The sequence below is a fragment of the Manacus candei genome, unplaced genomic scaffold, assembly GCF_025592945.1.
Source record: "Manacus candei isolate 608988 ecotype Guabito, Panama unplaced genomic scaffold, ASM2559294v1 h1tg000017l, whole genome shotgun sequence".
NCBI classification, from domain to species: domain Eukaryota; kingdom Metazoa; phylum Chordata; class Aves; order Passeriformes; family Pipridae; genus Manacus; species Manacus candei.
In genome coordinates this window covers 21,331,129-21,358,991 of record NW_026138065.1, presented here as the reverse complement: position 1 = coordinate 21,358,991, position 27,863 = coordinate 21,331,129, and the positions used below count along the sequence as shown (strand labels likewise).

The window sequence follows — 27,863 nt, the reverse complement described above, 5'->3', positions numbered from 1 at the left end:
GGGTGCCTCTAGTATGAGAGCAAGTTTAACAGATGAGAGCACTCCCTTCACTGTGTGCAAGTGCAAGGGATGGTAGATGTGTCTGCATTACAGAAGAGTCTTTTGTTGTATGAATTGCATTCCACCTCTACAGACAGTACACAAGACACTACCTCAGCAATAGCAGTGTTTACAAGTTGAGGTGTTATAAATTAGGCACCACTTTACCAAAGCAACTGGATTCTGTGACTCAGGCACAGGCCCATTACTTTTGGCAGCTTCCTCTTAGACTCCAATAGATGTTCATGCCTCCTTCTTTCAGTGCTCATGTTTTATTGGTAGACTTCACCTTACAGAGTGAATTGTCCATGTACTTTCCTCACAACTCCAAGTTCTTTGCAGGTTATTTTTACCAAGTATCTCAGCTGTGCTAGCTTTTTTGTTTGTTAAAAAAAAAAACCAAAAAAAAAACAAACCACAGAATGAATGGCTCTATTTTCACATGACACTGCAGAATTGTCTTGAATTAAACAGGAACTACAGGTACTAACTGCTTCAAGTGGTACAAAGGCTTGTGTAGAAGTCTGTATATGCATGTGTCTGTATAAAAAATATTTTGAGATTTCAGTCACAAAATCTGAATGAAGTATGATATGAAGGGAAACTAAAAGACCATGAAAGACATACTAAACAATCAAAACATGTCAAAATAACCACTGTACGTAGGTCCTCACCTTTTCAGTTCTTGTTCTAGCCTTTCAATGTCTTTCTTGCTGGAATTCAGCTGACCTGACTGAATGTTGACCTGAGATTCTTTTACTTGAAGATCATGTGAAATTTTCTGCTTTGCTTTCTCAAGATTATCACACAATTCCATCAAGCTCTGGTTTTCTCTTTTTAGTATTGCAGACTCATTTTTTTCATTTTCAACCTAGTTGGAATATAAAGACATCTTTGAGATTATAAAGTCCTCTCCATCCTTCTGTGCAATTACGATTATTCTAGTAACACAAAGTTTACATAGTGTTATTTTCTTCCTAACATTTCAAAATCCTGACAGCTCTAAAAACCTTCAGATATACACTTTGTTTAACTATTTTCAGGTATGGAAAAAAAAGCACATTTCCTAAAATTCAACTCAGTGACTTTAAAAATTTTTATTTACTGATTAGAGACAAACTCATCAAAAAGCCCATTAGTCCATAAAAACTAATAATCATTGTACAGTCCTTGTATAGTGAGTCAAGAGTCACAGCTTTGAAGATGGAGCCTGGCAGTAAAGATGTCCTTCTCCTCTCTGGAGAAGCATGTGAGGGGTAGGCTTCATTTTTGGCACAATGTTAATTCTTTTGACTGAAAAATAGTGAATATTAGCTGCTGCTTCTGAGAGTTTTAAAGCTTCTTTTTGTTTGGAGAACACAACAGTTCCTTGGAATGGTTGAAGTAAGTACCTGGAAAGTCATGGGGAAGAAACTCAAAAGGAAACTACAATGTTTAAGACATTTGCTAGAAAGTTGTAGCAACCTAAACTAAATAAAAGGCAACCTTTCTAAATCGCCTCTGAGCTGTAGTCAAATATTACAAAACAAAAACTGAACCAAATGGGTCACACTTGTCTGAAGCATGGTAGAACCCTGACCAAGAGGGTCTCTGGTTTCCTGGTTAGAGGGCTGACAGGGTAGAATCAGACAAGGTGTAAAATTATAGCCCTAAAAATGAAAAGTAACACCAAATTACAAAACCCCAGTCTCTACAGGGAAAAAACCAGGGAATTACATAAACCAAGTAAAAGATTATAGGTATCCGTGGTCAAGGTGAAACAGGAAGACACTGCCAACTCTGCAGGTCTGTTAGCTAAAGCAGGCCCACTCGTTATCAAGGTTTTTAATAGGTATAACAATAAAAAATTTATTTTCCCAGTCATAAAGAGCTGTAGGAAAACCTCAAAGTACACGTAAACACGTGGAGGTGGACGACCATGCCAGATAGGAAGAAGGAATTCTATTAACAGTCAATGAGAACTAAGCAAAGGGGAGAATATGATGAGTATGAGGTAAAATGAAGATAAACAGTTAATATTTCTATGTTACCTTTCCCATCAGTCAGTGGGAAGAAACAAAACACTAACCCATCCCCTAACAACAACCAGGTAATAAATCTTTATAACTGCATTTGGCATGCAGAATAGCATTTTAGGTTACCTTTTGTTTCTGTTTTTGCAAAGCTGCCTCCAAAGTCTCTAACTGGTATTGTCTTTGCTGGCGCTCCTTTTTAAGCTTATCGACTTGACTTTCCAGCTCATGGATCTTCTGAAGGACTCTGGGGGAGAGGCCTTCTTTCCATTCCTCCACAGCCCAGCTCATATTGACCAGATTCTTGTTTCCAGCAACTATGCCTGAAACACAAAGACAGCTACAATTAGACCTTCAAAAATATTAAATAAGCTTTGCTTTTAAATTAACTGAACTTTTAAGCTTAGCAGCGATTAGAATGCAGCATTCCATAATCGTGCAGGCTTCCTGATCTAAACTTTAAATATTAGTGCTTTAAATAAAGCACCAACTTATAAATATTAAGTCCTATTTTGACACACTTGTACGCAGGCGGGGGGGATTTTGAAGCCTCGCTTTAATCAACCCCCAACCTGCAACAGCGGGGTTTATACCCTTACAGCTGCGTTTGACAGCTGTATTTTAGAGAGCTTCTCTCCACGTCTTATATCGATGTCGCAGAGCCAGCGCCGCTCACGCTGTACTTCGGTGGCATCTCAGCCTTGCGAAAACTCGCGGCTCTGAGAGGCGTCAGCGAAGCTTCTTTATTCCCAGAAGCCTTTCAAAGCAACGCGGATGAAACCGGGGCACCTCAGAGTAACTAAAACTAGAGACGACGACAGACAGGCGGACCGACCCCGTCCAGGACCGGGGGGCTGCCTGTCACCCCCAGCCGTCCCCGAGCGCTCGTTAGCTCGCCCACTCACTCACTCTCTGTTAAATGCCGTCCGGAGCCTGGCGGCAGTGACCCAAGCTCCGGCGGCTCGTGTCGCCGTCCCTGTCAGTGTCCACGTCGGTGTCGGTGTCGGTGTCGGTGTCGGTGTCGGTGTCGGTGTCGGTGTCCGTATCCGTGTCCCTGTCGGTGTCCCCGGTCCCGGCTCCCGCCGCACCTCAAACCCGCCGCCACCGCCCCGCGGCCGTTTGTGCCCGCCCCCCCACGCGGCCCTCAGAGCGCTGATTGGCCCGACTGCGACGCCGCTCGCCACGCCCCCTTCGCCTTACCACCAATGAGAGCGCGCCGCTGGGCCGCTGGCCCTCACGACTGGCTGGTTCGGAAGCGTTCAAACTCCATTGGAGGCGGCGGCGCAGGGGCGGGGCGGCCCCGGAGGCTTTTTGCCCGCAGTTGGGCGGGGCGGCCCCGCCCCGAGGGGCGGTGCCCACAGTTGGGCGGAGCGAGCGGCGGGGCGGGAAGGATGGAGCGGGAAGGATGGAGCGGGAAGGATGGAGCGGGAAGGATGGAGCGGGATTGGGATGGGGAAGAGGAAAGCGCAGCGGCTGTCGGGGTGTAACGGTAGCGTCAGGCCTTTATCCAAACCCACTTTCCCGATCCCACAGAGAACGAAACGCGTCCCTGGGCTGCCCCGGTTATCACCCGTTCACTGGGAAAGATCTGCGGAAGGATCCCGAAGTGTCTGCCCCAGTTGCTCCGGGGGATTGGGTTTGTTTTGGGTTTTAGTTTTTTGGGGCGGGGGAGGTAACTCAGCCCAATATTGCACATTTTCTACCCAGAAATATAAACATACAAAATCAGAACACTTTTTGTAAGTGTGTTCTAACACGGAGCATAGAATTGAAATGGCAACAGCGAAGGCTGCAGGATTCTAAGCCTCCTATGAACTTCCCTGGGTATCTGTGGCTTGTTTTTCAAAGCCTCTGGCATTCCTCTCCCTGCCCCCTGACCACCTCTCAGGGGGGGCTCGAGGTGTCAGATTTTAAGCACGGTGATCCTTTCCATCAGAATCCGTGAATTGTGATTCTATGATCTGATTATCATTCCACCTAATTAAATGTCCTGCTTCTCGTAATTATTCTGAGACTATTTACTCAAGCACTGTTCTTTTAATCATATTTAGGAAACTGAGTTAAACAAATATTCCCTGATAAGTCAAACAGCTCACCAGTCGGCTGGTGAGAGCTCTGGTTATAAATAAATACGTTACAACAAACTCACTAGCACATTGTTATAAAATCTCCAAACTATCTCCAGAACAAAACAAGCCATCGGAATGATGGAACTGATCCATCATAAATACCTCTTCACAAACGACAATTAAAAAAAAACCAAAACAAAACCAAACAAAAAAAAAGCCAAGCAAGCTAGAAAATTCCATGGTGAACTTTGTGCAGGCTGTTCACAGAACAGCAGTGGAGCAGGAACTAGTAGAAGAATGGAAATTCCTCACCAAGGACTGCCAAATAATTTGTGAAAGCTGAGGACCAGTCTGAACAGAAGGGGATCCTGCACTTGACAAACAGCAAATGTTCTGTAAGAATTAAATGTTCACATGTTATACTCAGTAAGTGTTTCTCATTTGACAGTAACAAATGTTACTTAATCAATTGTAGAAGCTGAAGAGTTTTCAGTTTCTACAGACGATATTGTACTGGGATCACTGACAGACAGGGAGCCCTAGCATTTAAACTAGTTCATCATGATTAATCTCTCAGGGGAGGCTTCAGTGAAACAGCTTCAACTTCCAAGATCAGTGTCATATTCTTCAGAAGGGGAAAAATGAGTAGAGACAGCCTTCAGAGTTCTTAAAAAGCATGAAAAATGGAAATCAGCTGGTGCATGCAGAGTTTTTTAAGATGCAGTCTGATTAATAGCTGGATAACTGAGGCTAAAATAAAAAGGAACCTGACCACTGTTGTAAACTTAAATATGAGAAAACACTTGTTCTAAAGGTGATTTCTGAGAATTGTCAGGTTTGCACCAGGTTTCTGTAGGTAATGATTTACAAATTCATCCTTTCATATTTGGCAATTAACTATTGCAGCAATTAACTAATTATGAAATATAAAAGAACTCATGAAGAGTACAGAAACTTGTTTTTTCTTTTACCATATGAACCTTATTTTGTACAATAGCTTCATAAGTATCAAGATATTAATTATCAGATGTAAATATAAGAATAAAAGTACTAGTAAATGTATGATTGAAGTATAAGATACAAAAATAAGGTCAAATATTCTGAGAAATTAATAGCAAGTTATAAGGGGTGTTAATAGCAACCATCAATTTGCCTAATACTTGTAATTATTTTCATTGCTCTCTACTGGATAGAATCCTTGAGGTCTTTCCAAGAGGTTCTCACAACTCCCTGCTTTAGAGTTCCCCATGATTTTGAGCAGAGAAAACTACCTCAGTTTTCTCTGTCCTTGAAATTCCATTCAGTTTTTGCCAAATGTTAAAAATCACCTGCGTTCCTTACTATAACTTTTGGTAAAGGGCCAGAACAGTAAGTAGAATACAAAAGCCACTAAAGGTTGAATTTGTATTGCTACAGCTTATGGAACAAAACCAGAAAGGAAAGAAAGGAAAAGAATGTCCAATGAGAAAATCTCACCCTGCTTGGATACTACAAGAAGCAGAAACCAGATGGAGCTTTTCCCCCATATTCTTCCCTGCCAGACTCAGAATCCATCAGGTAAAATCTATTTCATGTATGTGTATATATATAAATATGTATACACATGCACACACATCAAAGAGTTCCTAAGGAGCTGGAGCAATTCCTTTCACCCAGGGGAAAGATAAATAGGCCAGGCACTCTGTGTCTAATGGGGTTTTAGCTTCCCAGCTTCCCTGTCGAGGCACTAGAGACAGACACTCTGCCAGGCTGGGTGTGAAAGAGAAGAAAGACGGATCATTTTCCTTAGCCTCACCCAAACCCCACCCCATACTAAGTGATGCCTCTTGCCTCTGGAATACAACATTCTCCACCTCTGCCAGTGTGGGTAGGTAACTAAGAAGATGGCAGTTTAGGTGTCAGTACTGGAGCTGCAAGGTTAAGTCTGAACAAATAAAGCCTAGTGGGCTACTGTTGTAAAACAGTACATTTGATTGCTAATACACCCTTAGATTTCCTATTCTTCACGCAGTTTTTCACAGAACACATACCTTGTTTGGCGTACAGAATGAATGTAAAGGAGGGTGCCTTAGGGTGCATAGAGAACCTTACACCTTAGATTTCTTAACCGTCTTTTGCTGTTAAAAGAGGTTGGAGTTACCTCACAGTCTTTTTTTCATAGTTTATTAACCAAACTAGGGACCACAGCATATCACAAATTATAAACTATAACTTTGTTCCCAAAGGAAATGAGGTGTTGCTCTAGTCAAGATTACAGTATTTCGTACCTACTAATGGAAACTGCTACCGAAGTGCTGATGTTGACTCCAGTGCTACAGGCACCTGGATGAACATATTAGGCATAAAATACCTACAGCTGCTCTATTGTTTGGGATTGCATTGGCTAGTCCAACCTACTAAACAGCAGTAGGGAGGTGTCCTAGTACTGAGAAGGTGACTGAAGTTACGTGGCTTGTCTAAGGTGACACGGCACATGCAGGTGCTGGACAGGAACGCACAGGTACAGTTCCTGGCAGTTTAAAACACCTCAAGGAAATTTTGCCACATTCCCAATTTCCCTCCTGTCTCCCACCTGTGTGCTGCCACTGCTCCCTTATGACAATTTTGGTGCTGATTTGAACTGCCAGGTGAGATGGTTAAACAGGTAAGGGGTATTATATCAAGCAATACCTTCCACGTAGCATCAGCAGGTATGCATTTTTCATCTGCAAACTACTGCATTGTGTGGTCAGATAAATGTCAGTCCCAGCTCAGTGGGTGGAAGGGGGATATGCAGGAGAGAGTGGAGGGGGCTGTGGTGGCACCAGCTTAGATGAATTAAAACATTATGCAACAAGACCCTAAATTCCTGAGCTCTAATCCCTAAAACCTATCTGTCATAAATGATGGTAAGAAACCTTCCCACAGTACATGCATTCCTGTGTTTTATAACCAGTGTGTTTTGCAAGTACAAAGCTATCTTACAGCGTCTGCTTTCCTTTACGCCTCTCACGTATTTAGGGCAATTACTCTGAATAATCCTCATCACAGGAAAACGTTCTCTGACTTTGCATACAGTGTAGCATTATTGTGATTATTTTAATAATCTACAAACTTCTGCAGAAGTGTTAACCTCTGAATTTAAAGCTGCTGAGCAGTTACACAGATAGATTCGTTACAACAAGTAATAGTAAAATTATTTAACAATATAGAGGACTGAAAACAAGGGGGCTTCTCAGGTGATGTTAGTAAATGTTGGTTTAAAATGTGAATGTTACTTGTTTAACACTTCTTAGTATATTGTAAAAGTGGAGGAAGAAAGCTTACATACAAAAAAAATGTTTGTTATTTAAGTGCATGCATATTGTCTTGACCCGAAGAATGGTTTGCAGCTATAGCAACAGTTATAGTAATGAAAAAGTATTTATATTTTTCTTTCCTGTTCCTAAAGCTCTATTTTCAAACATTATGAATACAGCCATTAGCATAATGCTTAAACAATTGATGTGCAGTGAAGAAAATGATAAATAATTATAGCAATTACATTATGATATGACACATCATGTCCATGTTGTCTAGGGCTTCAAATTACAAGTTACTGAACTGTAAATAAGATTGGAACATTTTCTTTTTTTTTTTAATGGCAATTTCCCCCTCTTTATAGTTCTGCTGCCAACTAGAAATGGTGATACCAAGCAAATGTTTCACACTACATATGTTAGCACAAAAAAATACATTCATGATACTATCAAATATTGTTATATCTTGTGGGCAATGAGTTATCAGGTTTCAGGGGGCATTTGGTAACATGGGAACCTATTTCCCTTATGGCCCATTTCTCTCTGACTTTCATGAGTCCATAGCTTGCATCTCCTTTGGCCCCCATTTTTGTTAGGATTTGTACCCTTAACTACACGCAAGTACATCTATTGTGACTATCAGTTTGTTCTAACTAGAGAGAAAAGCAGCTAACACACAAGTGTACTACATCTAAACTAAAAGGAATGTACCTTTCGTAGCCACCTCTGACTCTTTCCATCTTTACTGCCACTTTTTTAAAATGGGAAATGTAGAAAATGCCCACTGGTAAGTCAGGTTACCTCTATTTCTTGTCAGGGCTCTCTAGATTTGTTTTTATTTTGGTTTACATTCAATGATTTTCTCCCTCTATCACCTTCAACTACTTTATTAACTACTTTTTTTTTTTTAACTACTTTTCAATTTCTCTTTTCCTCACAGGACAACTCTCCCAGTGGTTCATTGCTGCCATCTGCATGATTGCCTTCAGAAGTCTGAGTTTTGCTTCTTTGTTTGCCTCTCTATTCTAGGTTCTTGATCATTTATCATGGCTACTCTTGCTATGCCTATTCTGCAACTTGAACATCCCATTCCTTTGAACTACATATATTAAAGGTTTGAGCTTGTACTTTGTTATGGTCTGGGATGCACATAAGAATGCAAGTTTGTTGCTTTCTAATCACTGGTCCCCGTTTCAGCTTTTTGCCATCGAAGTTGATTTGCAATTTCCCTTCCAACCCAAAACATTCTGGGATTCCAAGTTTCCACAAGACTGTCTGATCCTTTGCTGTTGCTTCTGAACAAGTAACAAATAGTTTCAAAATTAAAATATTAAGGTACATAAAGACATATATTTGTATATTGAGATCCACGTGTATCCATATACATTTGTATATTGAGATCCAGGTGTATCCAGATATATTTGTATTTGAGATCCATGTGTATCCAGATATATTTGTATATTGAGATCCTTGTGTATCCATACACATTCGTATATTGAGCTCCTCGTGTATCCAATATGAATTGGCTTTTCCCTTCTGTCAGCACTGACACAGTACAAGTTTAACTCATAATCCACATTCAAAGCTCATCAATGGGGCAGTTTTCTCCTTTCACAGAATCACAGAATATCCTGAGCTGGAAGGGACCCACCAGGATCATTCAGTCCAAGCCCTGGCCCCGCACAGACACCCCAACAATCCCACCCTGTGCCTGAAAGCGTTTTCCAAACATTCCTTGAGCTCTGGCAGTCCTGGGGCTGTGACCATTCCCTGGGAGCCTGTTCCAGGAGAACCGCCCACCAAGCACACCTTGCACTGCCATCCTGTCATGCAAGAAAAATGGCCTTTCGTCTTGCATGCAGCAAGCTCCAGCAGAAACTCCGTGACATCCAGAACAAGTGGTGGATCGATCTAGCTGAAAAAACTCAATTATGCGCAGATACGGGTGATCACAAAGGTTTCTATGAGGCCTTGAAAACAGCATACGGGCCTACATACCAGGTCCAAAGCCCCCTACTCAGCGCAGATGGTCAAACGCTTCTGACAGATAAAACCTCCATTCTGAATCGATGGTCTGAACACTTTCAGACTCTTTTCAGTACCAACCGTGTAGTCCAAGACTCAGCAATTCAGTCCATCACACAACAACCGGTGAAGTTGGATGAATTGGATACTGCCCCCACTTTAGGAGAAACCCTCAAGGCCATTCAGCAGGTGAAAATTGGCAAGGCAGCTGGGGTTGATGGAATTCCACCCAAAGTCTGGAAACATGGAGGCCTTGCACTCCATGCTAAATTTCACGAGTTCATACTACACTGTTGGGATCTAGGCGAACTACCATCAGACCTTCATGATGCAGTCATCATCACTTTGTATAAGAAGAAAGGTACTAAATCAGACTGCTCAGATTACTGTGGTATTACTCTACTCTCCACTGCTGGCAAAATCCTGGCAAGAATACTCTTGAACAGACTAATACCCACTATAGCAGAAGGAATTCTACCTGAAAGTCAGTGTGGTTTCAGAGCCAACAGGAGCACCACAGACATGGTATTTGTTCTCAGACAACTGCAAAAGAAGTGTAGGGAACAGAACAGGGGTCTCTATGTAACCTTTGTCAACCTCACCAAGGCTTTCGATACTGTGAGCAGAAAAGGTCTATGGCAGATTTTGGAACGTTTAGGTTGTCCCCCCAAGTTCCTTAAAATGATCATCTCACTCCATGAGGATCAGCACGGCCAAGTCAGATATGGCAATTCACTTTCTGAGCCCTTTCTAATAACTAATGGTGTGAAACAAGGCTGCGTTCTCACACCAACCCTATTCACAATCTTTTTCAGCATGATGATGCTCCAAAGGGCCACAGCAGACCTTGATGATCAGGACGGTATCTACATTCAATACTGTACTGATGGAAGCCTATTCAACCTAAGGCAACTGAAGGCCCACACCAAGACCTTAAACCATCTTTATGGTTTATGCTGATGACGCCGCCCTTGTTGCCCACACAGAAGCAGCTCTGCAGTGTTTAACATCCTGCTTTGCAGACGCTGCTGAGTTCTTTGGGCTGGAAGTCAGTTTAAAGAAAACAGAAGTTCTCTATCAACCTGCACCTCAGGAAGTCTTCCTTCATCCCCATATCAGCATTGGCGAAGCAGAGCTCAAATCAGTCCAGCAGTTTAATTACCTTGGTAGCCTCATCTCCTCGGATGGTAAGATTGATGGAGAGATAGACAACAGGTTAGCAAAGGCATACAGTGCTTTCGGAAAACTTCATAAAAGAGTTTGGCGAAATAAACACCTGAAGAAAAGTACCAAGATCAGTGTTTACAGAGCCATAGTGCTGTCTACTCTCTTATACGGATCTGAATCATGGGTCATCTACTGCCACCACCTGTGGCTCCTAGAATGCTTCCATCAACGCTGTCTCCGTACAATCCTAAACATCCACTGGTCAGATTATGTGACTAATACCTCTGTTCGAGAACAAGCAGCAGTCACAAGTATTGAGGCTATGTTGCTGAGAACACAGCCGTGCTGGGCAGGGCACATCTCCAGGATGAAGGACCACTGCCTCCCTAAGATCTTGCTTTATGGTGAACTTGCCACTGGCTGCCACAAGAGAGGAGCCCCAAAGAGAAGATACAAGGACTCCCTGAAACATCATCTCAGCCTTGGCCATACTGACCACCATAACTGGTCTACTCTGGCCTCCAATCGGGAGAAAACAAACTGTGGACAATCGTTTGTGGGTTGGGAGGTTTTTTTGTTTGTTTTGGTTTTTGTTTCTTTGTTGTTTTTTTTCCCCAGAGGTGGAGAAAGGCAGTTCCATACAAACTTCCATCACATGGATTGTGTACACTGGACCTCATATGGATCTACAGGGGACTGTTCATTATTTTAATCCTTATAGATTACCTCCAGCACAGCTAATTTTCTCAGGTACTGGATACCTTTCCACATGGTGTTCCACCTGCTTGGGCACACTACTAGATCATCCTTGAGAGAATACCTTTCCCTCATGCTTGACAGGAGTCTCCAGACAAAACCAAAGGAGATGTTTGGCACTCTGAATTCTTTCATGTATCAGATAGCTTATCTGCAGGTGTCTGCTGTTCAGCTTTCAATTCCATTCTCAGTGCAAGACTTAGACAAGCCTTTCCACTCATCATTATTGCTGTTAAAAGGTTAAGTCTTTAGCCATATCAGCCCCTGATATACGACTGCTTGCCATCTGACTCAATGTGGCCACTTACATGGCTTTAAATACACAATGTGTCTGCAGCTGGCAACCCAGTGTTTAAGCTGACATATTGGTCTTCCAACAACTATGAATTCATTGGGAGGAAATTCCACTGTTATTTATTATACATGTATTTATTTATTATAGACATATATTTGTGATATGTACATATATTTATATGTGTATGTTACTTTTATGTAGGTATTATCTGAGAATCTATACTTGTTTTGTATTGTGTTCACCTACTGGCCAATTTTTTATCAGTCAGTGAAACAATTAAGAATGTCTCCTATACTATTCATGACAAACTAAGCCAATCACTTATTAGCCTCTACCTATCTTTATGCTGTCTCAAAATCTTCCAGTGTTTCTCTGAGAAGTGTTTGACTAGATAAGACAAAAGTACACCTCCTTATCTTACACTCATCCTAACCACCTCAACATTACTTCTGTCATTTTTACAGGCAAGCTCTAGAGTGAGTTTTCAGTCACCCAACTAATTGCAGTGGGAAACCTGCCTCAAACAGCTATAGTTTATGAACAACTAACTGAAATGATCCAATAGACTAAATAAGTATAGAAGGAGAAAACAACTGCATTCTACATCTTAATGACTTTGGTTATCACTTGATCTCCTCACCTCTTCCAAGTTTAAATGCCAACAGTTTTATTGGTCTTCCCTATACAATTTTTTGTATTAATCCTTTTCAGGAAAAAGTTTGTACGTGTTTTAAGTCTTTCCAAAGTATTTAGTGTATCATGTAAATGACAGTCAGAATAGAAAATAATATTTATATATATGCTCCTCAGCATTCCCGAATTGCTCTAACTAAGAGTGAGTTTCCCATTAATTTTGACCAAAAGTGAGAATGAGAATCAGAGCTCTTTTAGAAACGATATAGAGAGTCCAAAAAGCTGAGGTACATTTAGCTGAAGTTTTATTCTTTTACAGCAGATTTGACTATCAATTTCAGAAAACCTCGAAATCCAGAGTTTCAGAGTACTCTCATATCCAAGCATGGTCTTAGACCCATTTCACAGAGATAAGAAAACATTATCAATTCAAGTTACACAGGTTTGTGACTACCCAAAACACATTTTAGATTATGACACTAGCTCTTTGCTTTCTCAAGAAACCATTTATCTCTAAGTGGCAACAAAATATTTTCAACTGGGTGCCCGCAGTCGGACACGTAAATCTATGCTGAGATGCATAAAGATCATCAGAAGTAGACAGCCACTAAAGCACCAACAAATCAGTGGTGTATACTGACTTCAAGGCATGCTGAAAAATTAACTTATGCTAAAAGGTAGGGATTTGGTTCATTGGTTTCTCTTTTTTGTTTGTTTGGGTTTTTGTTTGTTTGTTTTGTTTTTTGTTTTTTGTTTAGAAGACTGCTGTTTCCAGAAATCTGAAGACCTAATACCTAAATGGTACATTCAAAAGTATCCAAATTTGTAGTCCATGAAAACTGTAAAAATGTTATTCATTCTGTCATTGGACTACCCTAGCTTGGACAGCAGTAACACTTGCATAGTGAGCTATATTCCTCATCCAAAACCCATTCTGAGTACTTGGAACCATGGAATCAAAAGTTCACTACTTTACTCAAAAATGCTAAAAAGTTTTTCATTTTAGAACCCTTACTGGAGAGCTGAAAAGAGACACAGGTATTAAATAAGTCCTCAGGCAGAATACAACTCTAAGCAAACTAGAATATTCAACACAGCGTAGTTTATTTGCACAGATAATCAACCAAGACTTTTTCTGGACTACAAAACTGGGTGCTGGCTTACTTGTGATAAGCTGTAGAGTACTATAACATGTTAGCTCATGCTTGGTGGCAACAGGTTTGTTTTCCAAAATTGTGTAATCCAAATTCCTTTTCTAAGAGATGATTTTGAGAAGCACTATTAAACAGAATAATTAATGAGAGCATAGCATACTAGAGAAGTAAACTTTTTTTTTTTTGGGTAGTAAGCTTCAAACAATAAATGTATCTATTTGTAAAGAACTAGTATGATTTTAGAAATGGGAATTTCTGCTAGTGCACTAAGTTTCTGCTTACATTACAATCAGGTCAGTGTATCCAGCTGTAGCACATGACAGAGATTTTAGGAACACAGTTAGGGTCACATTTACAATACAAATCGGGAATGTGTTGCAACTGCATTCTTTGATTTGATTGTAATGTAGATGACTGTAAGGCTAATTAAACATCATCTACTGTTCACAGGAGAAACCACCAGCTGTTGCTTAAGCACAGTTTAAAGACAGTTTTATACGAAACAGGTTATGACATGGTTTCACCAACCAACAAGGACTGAGATTTTTCCATGTTATAACAAGACTCTTAAGCACATTCAAAATATGTTTAATACAGGTTTTGCTAGCAAGGTGCCAGGACACTTTAAAATTCATTGCACAGCTTCATAATAAATGTCTTCTATATTTTGACACAGATAAAGTCAGTTTTTGTCTGCTGATAGTTAACCATTTGGTCAAGATGAATGGTGTTGGGCTTTAGCTTTACAAGGGTTTGAGACAACATTCAGGCCTGTCAAACCCCCAGTTTGGGGAAAAAAAACTAAATAATGTCTCTCTCCCATACATTGCTTTCATCTGGAAATCAAAAAGCACCTTCTTAAGATCACTATCATTATCTCAATTTTCAGTCAAGAAACTAAGACACAGAGATGTGCTGCTACATGCCCAAGATCAGAACAAGGACTGGTAGCTAAGGTAACTGAGGTACAATTCTATGTCAATAAGTTATTTCCCATTTGTACTTTAGATGTTTCTATTTTGTAGAGTATTAATTATAATAATTCTGGTGATATTGTAGAAGGATCCAGTATAAAAATTAAATTATAACAGAGCAGAAGGAATATTAGAGCAAGTCAATAAAGTCTCTAAATATAATTTAGAGGTGTCATCTTTTCAGAAAAAAAAATTGCTGTAAAGTGATTCCCTAGCAGCATAGAAAGACAATACATAATAGTGCCTACATACAATTGACACAAGATTAACCATCAAAGTTTTCTGGACAAATTAGAAACAGCGAAAGAGTTTGGAACCAAATCAATAATTTGTATCATTTTTACATCCAATCCTTGAAACAGTTTGAGTAACACCTAACCTAGTTTTAGTATTTTATTAAATCACTTCCCAAGTAGCAGGTATGTACTGTTAGTTTTAATCCTAAATTCATATACTCCTGACAGCTCTTGAGGAACAAAGATGTATGTAAAGATTGCAGGTTTCAATGGTCCTAGAAAGCTGCAGTAGTACCGACAAAACAGATTTGCTTATGGAAACCTCTTTGCAGGAACTGGCTATCTCTGGGAAGCTTGTTTTTTTAAAGCACCTACTGCTACAGTCTCTGATAGTTTAATACAGACATTGAGCACTGCGTTAAGTAATCTCAAGAGAAGTAATGATCATCATTCCCAGTTTTGGGAGCTTCTCTTGGTTTGGTAAATTTGAAATGCATTTCATTTTGCAGAGTTTGTTGAGCCGACCTTGCTCTTGCCGGCAAGCAGTGTGATTTTATTTCTTCTAGTTAATTTTATTTCTTCTAGGAGACCCAATCCTGCAGGTAACCAATACACAAAATTTCCCCTCGAAATTTTCCCACCTGTCAGCATGTACACACTTCTTGCCACATTGCTTCCTTTGCAGTAAAGGTCCCTAAATAAAGTTACTTCAAATGCAGAGAGATTTAAGAAAGTGAAAGTAACCAGCTCCAAAGCAGGAATGTGACTAAAAGACTTTAGGTAGGGAGCACACCACCTTGAGGCACAGATGCAAAAGTCAGTATTTATTGTCTTAAAAAAAAAAAATCATCCTTACACCTGGACTAACATGGGGAGAACAGGATAGAAATCAAATAATTTAAACCCTAGTTTTGATGTGTGCTACCCTCTTTTGCAACTTTCTACTCAGTACAGGTAATCTGTTTTCTGTTATCAAGTCAGAGCACAGTGGCTCTATGATGCATCTCATCATCTCATTCTGACACCTGATATTTCTTCCAGATTGTTACTCAAAGCTCTTTATCTACATGTGGTCAAGTACAATTCAAGTTTAAATCTTAAATCGTGTCACTTCTTAATGCCTCAGTGTAGCATATGTAAAATGCAGATAATTACTTCATTAAGGTGTGGTGTTTGTAAAATGTTTGAGAGTCTCAGATGAAAAGGATTGCTTCAAAATGTAATTATAATATTATGCCAGAGGTAAGGCATAGGCCTGTGATTCCATGTACAGTATTTAAATACAATTACTTATCTATCAAAATCAAGAATCTGTGCTATTTCTCCCTCTCTCAGCTCCTGATCCTTTTCCCATTAATAATCTGAATAATCCTGACTCCAATGGATTTGCTCACTTACTCCTTCAGTGAGGTGTACAAGTAACAAACTGTAACAGCAACACAAAAATTGTATCAATTCTCATTTAGCACTATTTTTCATAATTTTATGTGTTTATTAGAGTCCTTAAGTTCTGGTGTCACAGATGTTTTAGAGGGATACCTCCCTTTGACATTTCTGTAGATGCCCACTGGTACCAGAGGTATTTGTATACACTTTCTGGAATGTGGATTATTTTTGGATTGTGGATTATTTTTGGAACGTGGATAATTTTAAATAAATGTAAATTAAGGCAAAAAAAACTTTGCAAATTGCCCATCAGCTACGATGCACAAGAGCATAATTTCTAATATTCACATTTTTCTTAAATCTACTTGATTTGGTGTGTTATGTTCAACACCTGTTGGTAGTTGCAACCTTCCCGACAGTACTCCTACAGCGTGGTGTGTTTCCTGCTCCTCTCTTTTACAGCAGACATCAGATGGGCTTTCTCACATCAGCCAAGCACCAAGTATCCCGGGCATTTCATGCAGTTATCAACTGCCACGTTTCAAGTCAACTTCAGGTCGGCACCACCATGGGTGTTTTTCCATCACGAGTGTTTTGCCCTCTGTGCAGCCAGAAGAGCAGGGATAACCACCCGTCTAGAAGCGAGGGTCACACAGTAAGAAGGACACCGAAAGGGGTGAAATGGGAAGAGGAGAAGCAAAGACAGGGAGGGATGGAGAGAAACGATGCTGTCGCGCAAGGCTGTAGGAGATGAAACAGGGGGTTATGGAAGGGCAGAGGAGAGGACACAGAGAAGCAGGGCGGCCCCGCGCCTTCATACAGGAGGTCTGGAAGGAGGATCTCAGGAGATTCCAGGCCCACGCGTGCAGAGCCCGCCTCAGGTCCCTGCGTGTTCCTTCCCACCCCGGTCTGTCTGGGGTTGTTCCCGCTCGGGCCGGGACGACACGTGCCCAGAGCTCCACGGCGGGTCCCGGCAGGAGGGCGGGGAAGGGGCCGGGAAAGGGGCCGGCTCCCCCCGGCAGGGAGGCGGGAAGGGCCAGCACCCCGCACCTGGCAGCTCTGCCCTCCTCGGGAGGGCTGCCGCCGGCACCCGCTCGGATTGGCAGGAGCCTGCGCCCTCCTCTTCCTCCCTCCTTTTCCCTCCTCCGCGGGGTGGGTTTCAGCCCTCCTCCTTCCTTGGGGAGGGGGGAAGAGTTAAAAAAAAAGAAAGGGGAAAAAAAATAAGAAGGAGAAAGAGAAAAGAAATCCCAAGTTGCGTCCCCGACGTCTCCGGGCCCCGCGGCCGCAGCGGCCGCCCCACATTCCTGGCATTCCTGGGCCGTGACTCCCCGCGCCGCCCCGGCCCCAGCCCGGCCCCGGCCCCGCCGCCTCCGGCTCGCCTGCCCGCCACCCCGCTCGCCCCCGCGGGACATCAGTCCCCTCCTCCTGCCCTGCCTCCCTCCTTCCCGCACCCCGCGGGCGGCAGCAGGAGCTCAGGGCGCCCCGGCCCTCCGCGCCGCCACCGGCGGCCGCAGCTCCGGCCGCCCCGCACAAGTTCCCCGCGGTGGCCGGGCCGGGGCGGCGGGAGCCGGACTGGTCTCCCTCCCCAGCGCCCGCGTCGGGTCCCGCCGGCAGCCTCTGCCTTCCGGGCCGGGACAGCCGCCTCCCGCGGGAGGCACAAAGCCGGAGCCGCCGCTGCCCGGGCGGCCGCCAGCAGGTAAGGAGCCGCCGAGTTCGCTCCAGCTCGGGCGCGTCCCCGCGCCGACTTTAAAAGAGCCCGAGGTGCGCCTTGTACTCGGCGTGTGCGATCGGCACGGCCGGCGTGGGGCTCGTTAAGCGCTGCAGGGAGCTGCTGCAGCTCCGCCGAGTATGCGCTGCTGTCCGCAAACTACGAAAATAGCTAAGCTTGGGTTGCAAGTACCAGCCGGTGACTTGAGATAAAGCGAGCCTCGGACTGTCCGGCCAGCCCGTGAATTTAATCTGTTAGACACCCAGATAATACGGCGTTTGTACACTCGAGAGATATTTGTAAATAGCGAGGAACGGGCAGGGCTCCGTGCTGGGCTGCCCGTATTTACATCACGGCATGCCCGTGTTTGCCTTCCCCCTGCCCGGGGGTTTACCTTGCTCTTTGTTAGTTACAGTCAAGCCTAAACTGGCCGTTCGTCTTCAGCAAGTATGTAACTGACGAGTTCTGCAGAAAAGATCGCGGCGAGGCAGGGAAGAATGACATCTGCTCTCATTTCTGATGTGGCAAAGTGGATGGATTGTTAAGATCTCAAACTAGCTCACTTATTGGGGTGTATTTGGGACAAGCGTTACGTAATGTATGTGTGGTATGTGGATATAATGCTTGCTGGAGCTTTCCTATCGAGAATGTTTTATCTCTGATTTACATAAAATAATCACATGTTTCCATTAGAAGCAACTCTTTGGCTGTTTGTAACTTTAAAAAGGTGGGACCAAACAGCGACTGGTAAAAGGCTCAGATAAAATATGCTTTTGCCCAAAAAGTTTTCTGGGATCTTTGGCATGTAGCCTGAAACCATAGCTGAAAGAAATGTTTTTACCAGAAGCCAGTTCTTTTTCCTTTAAACTTTATACAGATAATTGCAACAGGGTTTGGTTATTCTGAAAGCACTGTTACATGCTGCAGTTTTTCGGAGTTTGGAAAAATATACATATAAAATGGCTCGCCCCAAATCACAAGTCACCACCTGCCAACCTCCATATTATGAGAGGAGATAGTCAGGTCTTTTGGGGGAGAGATGTAACGAGAGGCAGTCCCAGCAGGGACTACTCTGTGGTTATCCGGCTGAGAACGTCCTATCAAATATGAGTGCCAAAATACAGATTAAGCAGCTTTTGGTCTTGCCCTCTGGGGAGTTTGTAGCTGACATCTAGTACTTGTTACATGGTGTAAAATAGAGCATGTGTTGATATTATAGTAATGTAAATAAGTTGTAGGCCCTGTTCTGTTATTATCAGTACTTGAACTCTTTTCAGTGTCTTTAGAAGACTGTGCCAGAGTTGCTTACAGGCAGAGGGCACTTGTGTGTATCTCACGGGTCGTGATACAAAAGTTGGGAGCTTTGCAAACTTGCTGTGTTGAAGCACAGTTCATCAGTGAAAAGGTAATCCTTACAATCTGTCACCGACCTTGTGGCCGTCAATTCTGCGACTGCATTTGTGTGCGAGAAACTTGAAAGCATGACTGTCTCACTGCATCCTCAGAGAATCTAGTGGTTCAGATCAAGGCCAGAGCAAGGGCTGCTAGACTCATCTCTGTACTGAGCAAACTGAGCTTTTATATGTATATACATGTTTTACACGTGCCTTTTAAATGTTTCTGGAAGAGCAGCAGAAGTAGCTTTGGTGCAGTGTTGTTCATGAGGGTTAATTAGCAACTAGTGTTAGCACTAGATTTTTCTCCTGGTCATTCTTGTCCAGCAGAAGCCTGTGAGTCAGTTATTGTAACTTAGGTATGTAATGGCTTTCTGTGAAATACATATACTGTTGTGCACTTAGCAAATTGTTTTGGCTGCCAGTGGCTCCTGCAATAATGGATAAAGTGTGTATATATATATATATATATATACATACATATGCATATATAGTTGTGTACATAGTTCTAGTGACTCTATGGCTTCCTTTTTCTGTGTTTATTTGGTACTGCTTCAGCCAAAGTACTGCTCTTCATTCTGTTTCTCTTCATATCCAGTGAGGCTGTGTTTGATTAAATGTCATTTAAGTAGCTCATTTTAATTGGGATTTAAATTTACTGTAGATATATGCAGTGTGAAAAGTGTACTTGAATTCCAGCTCCTCAGCTGGAAGCAAGTCCTTCTCTGTTGCAAGGGTTTGTCAGATGAGGGGGGTTTATAAACTGCTGGTAGTATACAATAGGTAAAAAGTTTTCATCAGGCAGTGCTGCTCAGTACCATATAGGTCCTAGTCCTGCAAAGACATCCCCCCCCCCACGTGTTTAAACTCACATTCATGAATAGTGCTTTTGAAACCACGGCATTTCTTTTATATACATAATAATAAACATATATACAAGTCTTTGCAGGAACCAGGCTAAAACACTTAGTATGCAATGTATTTGTGCGTGTGTATCCAGCTCAATTACAGAAGATTTCAATAAAGGCTTAATTTTTATGCTGAGCAGATGCCATAAAAGTATTTTTTTATGTCTAAATCCACTGCAAAGTACAGCATGCCTTGGCCTATTATACTTTGTGGAGTTCCATTGGAACAGATCCTAATCTTTGAAAACAAACCATTACCATGTAGATGTTCTTACTGTGAGGAGAGAGTATGCCTGTGCACAAGATTCTCTGAAGTTTTATGTGAAAATGTCTGGTTCCATTTTTAAAATCTACTGGTTTTCTATTCAGAGACTCTGTGAAACCTGGTACTTCCACCTATAAAACACTTAAAATATATATATTAAAAAGTAATAATTAAAGATTAGTTCCTAAAGGAAATTAGATAGACCTGAGCTGAAGCCCATCTTTGTGATAAAAGTATGATTTTGGTTCCACTGGCTAACCCCTATCTTTCTGTACCTAGTACAGGGGACCTCAAGACTCAGTGGGCACACGGAGCTTCCTCTCCATGTCCAGAGCAAGTGTAGCCTGTCCCGTGAGGTGCCCATCTTCTGCTTAAAGCCTTTTGGTTTGCAGTGCGTGGGGAGCTGAGGAGGTGATCTATGAGAAGACATGTCACAAGCTCTGAAGCAATAGGGTTCCTCACAAATGTGGGGCAGTCCATGACTCTCCCCCTTTCCTCTGGGCTGTAGGAGGGAATGAGGAGAACTCTGGAGTGTGGAAGGAATTAAGGACACTATACTACTGTGCAGCACAAAGTATGTAAAAAGAACATGCATGTATGTTTTAAAATGTATTTCCCAACCTATCATGTCTGCCCTAATAAGCAGTTGTACATGTTATAGTCAGCTATAGGTAAGCACCTTCTGAGAATACCTAAGGGACTATAAACTTAGCCCTAATTAAGCATAAATTTAGCCAACATTAAGAAGATTTTCTGACCAAAGGATTTTTCTGGAGGGTGTTGGGTGTATAACATGTTGGATGGGTGATGGCCTGGGAAGAGGAGAACACTGACCCCTCTGATGTCCTGCAGCTATTGTGACATTAGTATTTTCTGCTCATATGAAGAGTTTAGGTACCGAGCTTTGCTCAACATCAAGCATGTCTTTTGGAAACTGAAACTCTCCTTTCTAATTCTCAATCAGAGTACCTGTCCTTATGACTAAGAATGCTTTTTTTTTGTCAGTAACAATGTAAACTTTAAATTACCATGTGATGTAGAAACAACTCTGAAAAGAGGGCGGTGAACATATATGTTGGTGATCTAATAAACTAGATGAATGATGGTGTGCCAAAACTTGCTAATGATGCAAAAGTATTTGGATTAGGCAAGATTGAAGAAGACTGAGAAATTGTAAAGGGAATCCAAGAAAGCTGGGTAAAAGGGAAGCGTAGCAGATGATGTTGATAAATTCAAGAATATGCATGTTAGAGGGAATAATCAAATTACTTGTTCATGTTACTGGATTGTAAATTACCTATATTTATTAAGGTGGGGAAGATTTCAACAGTGTTTTATTTAAACTTGTACACCTTCTTAATGCTTAGCGTTGAGCAGAAGAAAAATGCCACAGTTGTTTTGCAATGTGTTAATGACACAAAGGATATTATTAAACTGGTGCTCAAATTCACCTGGAATAATCAATTTGTGATCTCCTATCAAAGAAGAGAGATGGAAAAATATTCATATGAAGTAGAACTGAAAATTTTAGCATAGCTCTGTTTCAAGGCGGTCTGTTAGAGGAGGTAGGATGGACATTTGCAAAATAATGCTTGGCCATTACCCTTTTATACATACTTGTCACAAGGAGTAGTTTGAAAGACAATGTGTATAATACCCCTAAATCACCATTTTTGGTGTATACCACCAAAGGCGAGCATATAAATCAAGAGCCTGGCAGGATGAACAAGGTAAATGAACTGTTCTAGAGATGGGAGGAACAGTCACAGCTACAGCTGAAGGGATGCTAACTGTACTGCTCTAGGGCATAAATCAACCCTATCTGACAAGGATTAAGAAATTTCTCTTAGGACAGATTATGCTATAAGTACCTGCTATGATATTTCGTGTGTTTTTTTACAGGGTAAACTGGTGTTAGAAACAGGATCTTGGGCTGATTATTTGACCCACTACAGTAATTTAGTTCCTGTATTGAAATGTGAATTATGCTGATTTTTATTATATATTAATGCAGATGGAATTAAAAGATTTATTTCTTTAAATATGTTCAGGTTTCATGGAAAATACATGTTGGACTTTAAGTCTTTAAAGTTAAAGTTTGATGTTTTAATTTATTGAGGCATGCTACACTGTGGCCTGGACTGGCATAGAGAAGAACAGAAATGATGGTTAGGCTTCATTTAAAAGGCAGATAGCACTGGTATCTGTTATTAATCAATTTGGTTACGATGATCAGTGATTTCTATTACGCATTCTAATGGACAAAGTTTGTAGTTTGGGTAGTTAATATAAATATTTTTGATTTCTGTAACAAAATGATGATAGTTGTGTCTGGGAGAAGCACAAGGACCAGTTTCTAGAGGTAACTAGATCTTCTGCAGCTTAGTGAATCTTTCAAAGACAATATTGTCAAAGTAATAGTGTACCAACACCATGAAATTCTTGTACATCTATAGGCTGCAAATGCCAGTCTGTTGCAAAAGAATAAGTGTGGGAAAAAATTGATTTAGTAGCAGGCATCATGATTGATCTAATAATCAACACCTCATGTTAACAGACTACTGTATAACATAGTTAAGAGTTGTCTGTAGAAGTTTCAGGAAACTATACTATAGCTTAAAGAATAAAAAACCAGGACTTGTGCAACTTTTAGGTGGTCAAACCAGCCAGAATGGGCTGTCTTACAGGCTTCCTGGCAGCTATCTGCCAAATAAAATGAGGACTGATTTTCTGGCTTCTCTGTTGAAAAGGCTGAAGCTGTTGTGAAGGCAGCCTAGCAGTGCTTTTTGAATTTAGAAAATAAGGTTTATGGAAAGGCACTCCTTTGTAAAGATGCATAAAAGTGATGTCTTCTCTTGCGACTCCTTTGAATTTTTGACTTGATTCGAAGCATATCTCTGGGAAGGACAGAAGATAGAGCCTTAGCCCAGCAGAAGTTGGCAGTGTAGGAGAAGTGAGAGGTTACCAGTAGTTGTTTTAACTTGTGTTTGTGAAATTCTTTCTTGTTTTTACAACTGAGAAAATAGTTTGCATTCCTAAGGTTTTTGAGATTAGCTCTTATCATGGAACTCCCTCTTTTTAGAGGAGGCATTCACTACCTTGTAGATAAAATGCCTTTAGCTTTTTATTGATGATGACAATTAAGCTAGGTTTTTGGACAAGCCTGGGCAAAATCAAGGGACTTTGCCAATCAGAGACTGAACTAGTAGAAGCCAGATCCTATTTTTGATGTCTATTGCTAAATGCCATTTTGATTTTGACTCCTTCCTGCAGGACTTTCATTTGTTCTTTCAGAGCAAAATATATCGTGTTGGTAGTGGAAACTCTGCATTTTCTGGGAATGTGATATGCAGTGCTTATCTCAGGTGAGCAGACAATGTGTAAAGGAATTTCTACATAAAACTTTGTGCCTGTTGTTTACTAGGACAGAGCAAGAGAAGAGGGAAAAGCAATGTAGTCAGTGGCCTAATTCGTCTTGTGCTGAGGTGGAGTGAAACTTCTGATGCCTTCAGAGGGAGCAGGCCTTGAAAGTCCTACCTCAAAAATAGAAAAGAGGGGTCTTGGAGGAAATCTGACTTCTCCCTTAAGAGCTTTCCAAAATGTTCAATGTGAGCAGACCTGCCTCAGGAGGAAGAACCCTGATGAGCTTTTGAGGTGACAGGAATTTATTTAAAAGACCCTGGAAAACAGACATCTGGAATAATAGTAATTTTTTTTTTTGGTGGTGGTGGTATTTTTGTTGTTGTTGTTGTTTTGTGTGTGTGTTTGTTTTTTTCTTCCCTTGTTTGGCATACTTTAAGAGCTACTTGAGTAGGATTGATGTCTATTTACATTCTTCATAATGTTGTTAAGATTCAGTCTGTTTAAGAAGATGCTTTGGTCAGCTTACCAGCTAAAGAAGTTGGCTGCTAACTGAAGGGGATGGCTGATGCAGTCTGCTGTGGGTAGACAGAAATATTGACAGAGCTTCAGAGCTCTGGCAGGTTCAGAATGGAGAGTGGACAGGGCAAGTTTCTGCTTGTGAATAAGACAACTCATTTAGATGTATTTGAGTAAAGGTCCTGTGATTCCATCCACCTTTGCCAGGACTGTGTTGTGGGAATCTCTGTGACAGCAGAGAAAGCTAAATCACAGTATTGATACTCATGTGCTGCTGCTTCCCACTTTGTTGTGGTTCTTTTTGAGAACAGAGAAAGGCAATGATGGGTCTTTTTTTGCAAGTTCTCTTCCATGTGTCCATGTTCCCCTTCATAGCTTGGTGCTTCAAAATGCATTTGCGCATAGTTGGAAATCTTGTTTATAAAACAAAACTAAAATATTGCAGGAGAGCATTATTGAGATGGGTTAGCATTTAGCATCCAAATGGTAAGTATGTTCAATGCTAGCTATTTCACTTCCATTTTTTAATTATCTTTATTTCTGACAAGCAAGAAATAAAAACTGCCATTTAAAGATGAAATTTATTTTTAGTTTTTGCATATTCTAGGGCTTTTGGTATGCATTTGGGTGTTTCATACTACCTAATGTTATGTAGAGAGAAGTATTTCTATAAATACAATGCTGTATATGGATAGGTTTCAATTTATAAGTAATGTTTTTTAATTCCTTTCTGTGTTGTAGAATGTACTGGGAGCTTTACAAATAGCAAAAGACAAAATGTGTGTCTTGAATTACAGTCTAAGGAAGAGGAGAAGAAATGGTTTGGTATAATAGGCAAATGGTATGTTGGGGAGAGCTGACATGTATTCTAAGGATGTTCATTTATTTGGTCATAGCCTGCCCATCCTCTGTAGCTGGTTCATTTCTTGGAAGTTTTTTCTGGTTTCTCTATTTGATTGGTGAATTGTCATAAACATATGCATTTAAATATGCAAATCCAGAAACGCACATTTCCTGCACATTTATGGTTCAGTAGTTAAGAGACACTTGTTTCAGAAGAGAATTACTGATACCACCTGACTTTATGAAGTGATGAATGTTTCTCTGGAGCATTTCTATATAGAGAAGAACCTTTAAAGAGAGTACAGTGGCTTGGAGTATGACATCTTCTCTACTTGCTATGTGAGTTTTGCTCTGGCTGCTGTTGTTCTTCATTGTTGGTGTAATAACCTGAAACAGTTGGTCACAGAGCAGCTCTGAGTTTTTGTAGTATACGTTTGCATATAACTTCACTGCAGAAAAGGTAAATTATTAAGTGGGCAGGATGAGCTTTCAAAAACCTTTAAACCTTGTGTAACAATGTTAGGTGTTTCTTCTAATGTACAAATGGGTTTATTCAGAGAGACTGATGTAGTCTTACAGTTTTCCTAGAACCTGACTTAGGTAGGAAGACTGTGACCCATGCAGTAATTAATTTGTCAAAACATCTCACAAGAGGTGGGTGCACTTTGGAGACAATTAGTCATTTTGTCCTATTAGTCAGTAATGTCAGCTTTGTTTGATGTTATATAAGGTTTCTTTCCTAGTTCTGTATTTTCATCTTGGGTTACAGGAGAAGTTTGTTAATATGTAGCTTAACTTTCATGTTCGCTCTGTGTTCAGTGTCCTTGACAAGTACCACTAGCTGTCTGCATAGAGCTGTAAAATTTTGCACTTCCTTTCCCCCCACCCAGCAATACAGTAAAATGGTCAGGACCAGCCAGACTGTGAGCTTGTGATAATACAATAAGTGCCATCCATGTAAATCTGTCAATGAGAGGGCCATTCAGCTAACTTCAGATAACACTGTCCACTGTTACGTGCTACTTAATTTTGCTTTCTCTGCTCTCTTTAGTAGTGTGGATTTATAAAGTAATTTATTTTTTCACTTGGGATGGAATCAAAGCAAATGCGTTTGTCAGTGTCTTCATGTTGCATGTTTCAATCAAAGAGAGCGGCAGGACAATGACAGGGAAGGATATCCTCCGTTATTCCAATGTTTTCGGAGATGAAAAAACAGGCTTGTGCATGTTTATCTTAAAAAGACTTCTTGCCACAATCTGACAGCACTGTGGCCACAGTTTTGAAAGCAGAACATGTTAGTTATTTTGAGTGCCCTTTACGGTGGCTATGTTATGTGAAAGAAAATAAAATAACATTTAAAACTTACATGTTGAAAAAGACCCTTTGGTAATAGAGTTAATAAAATAATTCTATAGGATTAAGGAAGACAATAGATTGTTTATTAGGAAAAACTTCCTAATAATAAGCTCTATGATTTATTGTATTAATCTCTCAGGAATAGCACTGTGGTGGGAATCATATTAAAATAATACTAGATAGTCCCCTAAAGCATTCACTGAAGGGTCTAAGTCTCTGTCAGAAAAGTAGACAAAGTTCTGGTTTCGTAATCAGATAGGTCTTATTCTTTATTTTCTCTTGTTGTTCAGTTTTTGAAATTAAAAGCATGTGATATTAGCTCCAGTAATTGGTATTTTTCCACAACTCTATTAAGGATGAAGATGAGCTGGGGTTACTGAACTTGGGAAAAAGTCAAGGATTTTTTGATTGTTTTGTGGTTGGTTTTTTTTGGCTTAGACATTTAAACCCTTTTTTTTTAGCAAAGGATCTGGTAAAACAGTAGTAGAAAACCAGTCCAGAGATCTTTCAGTGCATAGTTTTGGCAGTATAGTGTTTTGGGACCTTCATGAACAGTGATCTCCTTTTTAATATGTATTTTATACCTTCATACCTGTACTTTGGTACACACTTCATTTGCTTTATCCTGAGGCATTTGACAGGCCATATATTCATTCACCCATGTATGTTCCTGCCCCGCCTATGGCTGCCTTGAGGCGTATGCCCCACATCATTTCATGTTGGCCACGCTGGGTGCTTTGTACATCAAGTTCCATCAGGCATCATTAGACCTGCTTTCTACAGCATGCTCTAAGCAAGGTGCTAAATGCATCCTGTGGAGAAACAGTGTGGATAGGAACCCTCTGGGTGATGACTTAAATGTAGATTTCCTCCACTGTTATCTCGGTGAAGTTATTTTACTGGCATGTGTGGTGATCTTTGTGTACAGGGGTCAAACATAAAAGAATTTGATAATTGTAACAAACTGGTAGTGCTAGGTATCAAGTGCTAACTGCAGTGGAAGGGACTGTGCACCAAACAGTACAGAATCTGTCCTGGATGATGATGACAGGGAGGGGTGTTTTATCAAGTTGTTGTGCAGTAATTCCTCTAACTGTTAGGAAAAGAGATTGAGGAGAGCTTGAAATGTTGTGGGGGTTTTGTAGCTTTTTGTTTTAAAACACAATGTATATCTCATCCCCGTAATGGTAAAGAAATATAGGAAAGGTAAATGAAGTTTATAAAATATCAAAGGTATATGGCTTTTAAGAGTAGTTCTGTCAGCTGATGAAAACCATTAATCCATAGTCTCCCAAATGTGATGTTCTTTACTACAGGCTATGTACAATTGCATCGTGTGCTGTCTATCACCACAACTACTGTGGCAGTGTGCATAGGATAAGTGATGTCTAGACATGGCTGTAACCTTTACCTCTGCCGTTTATATCTCTCAGGAATTAGAAACATCAGACAATGAAAGGTTCTGTTTGGTTTTATGAGACTTTGA

General features: G+C 41.0%; 2 protein-coding genes across 3 annotated transcripts in view; one reads left to right on the top strand and one right to left on the bottom strand.

Annotated features, from left to right (window-relative positions):
• Nucleotides 1-3,080, bottom strand: part of CENPF (centromere protein F) — a 38,961-nt gene extending 35,881 nt beyond the window's left edge. The window contains exons 1-3 of the mRNA XM_051783915.1: nt 2,961-3,080; nt 2,181-2,374; nt 714-910 (exon numbers count right to left, since the gene is read on the bottom strand). Of these exons, the coding sequence (XP_051639875.1) occupies nt 714-910; nt 2,181-2,342 (359 nt within the window). The 5' untranslated portion in view covers nt 2,343-2,374; nt 2,961-3,080. The remainder of the gene's footprint in view (nt 1-713; nt 911-2,180; nt 2,375-2,960) is intronic.
• Nucleotides 3,081-17,179: 14,099 nt separating this feature from the next.
• PTPN14 (protein tyrosine phosphatase non-receptor type 14) overlaps nt 17,180-27,863 on the top strand; it is a 114,693-nt gene continuing 104,009 nt past the window's right edge. For both annotated transcript variants that reach the window (XM_051783916.1, XM_051783917.1), the window contains exon 1: nt 17,180-17,720. The gene's annotated coding sequence lies outside the window, so the exon portion shown is untranslated. The remainder of the gene's footprint in view (nt 17,721-27,863) is intronic.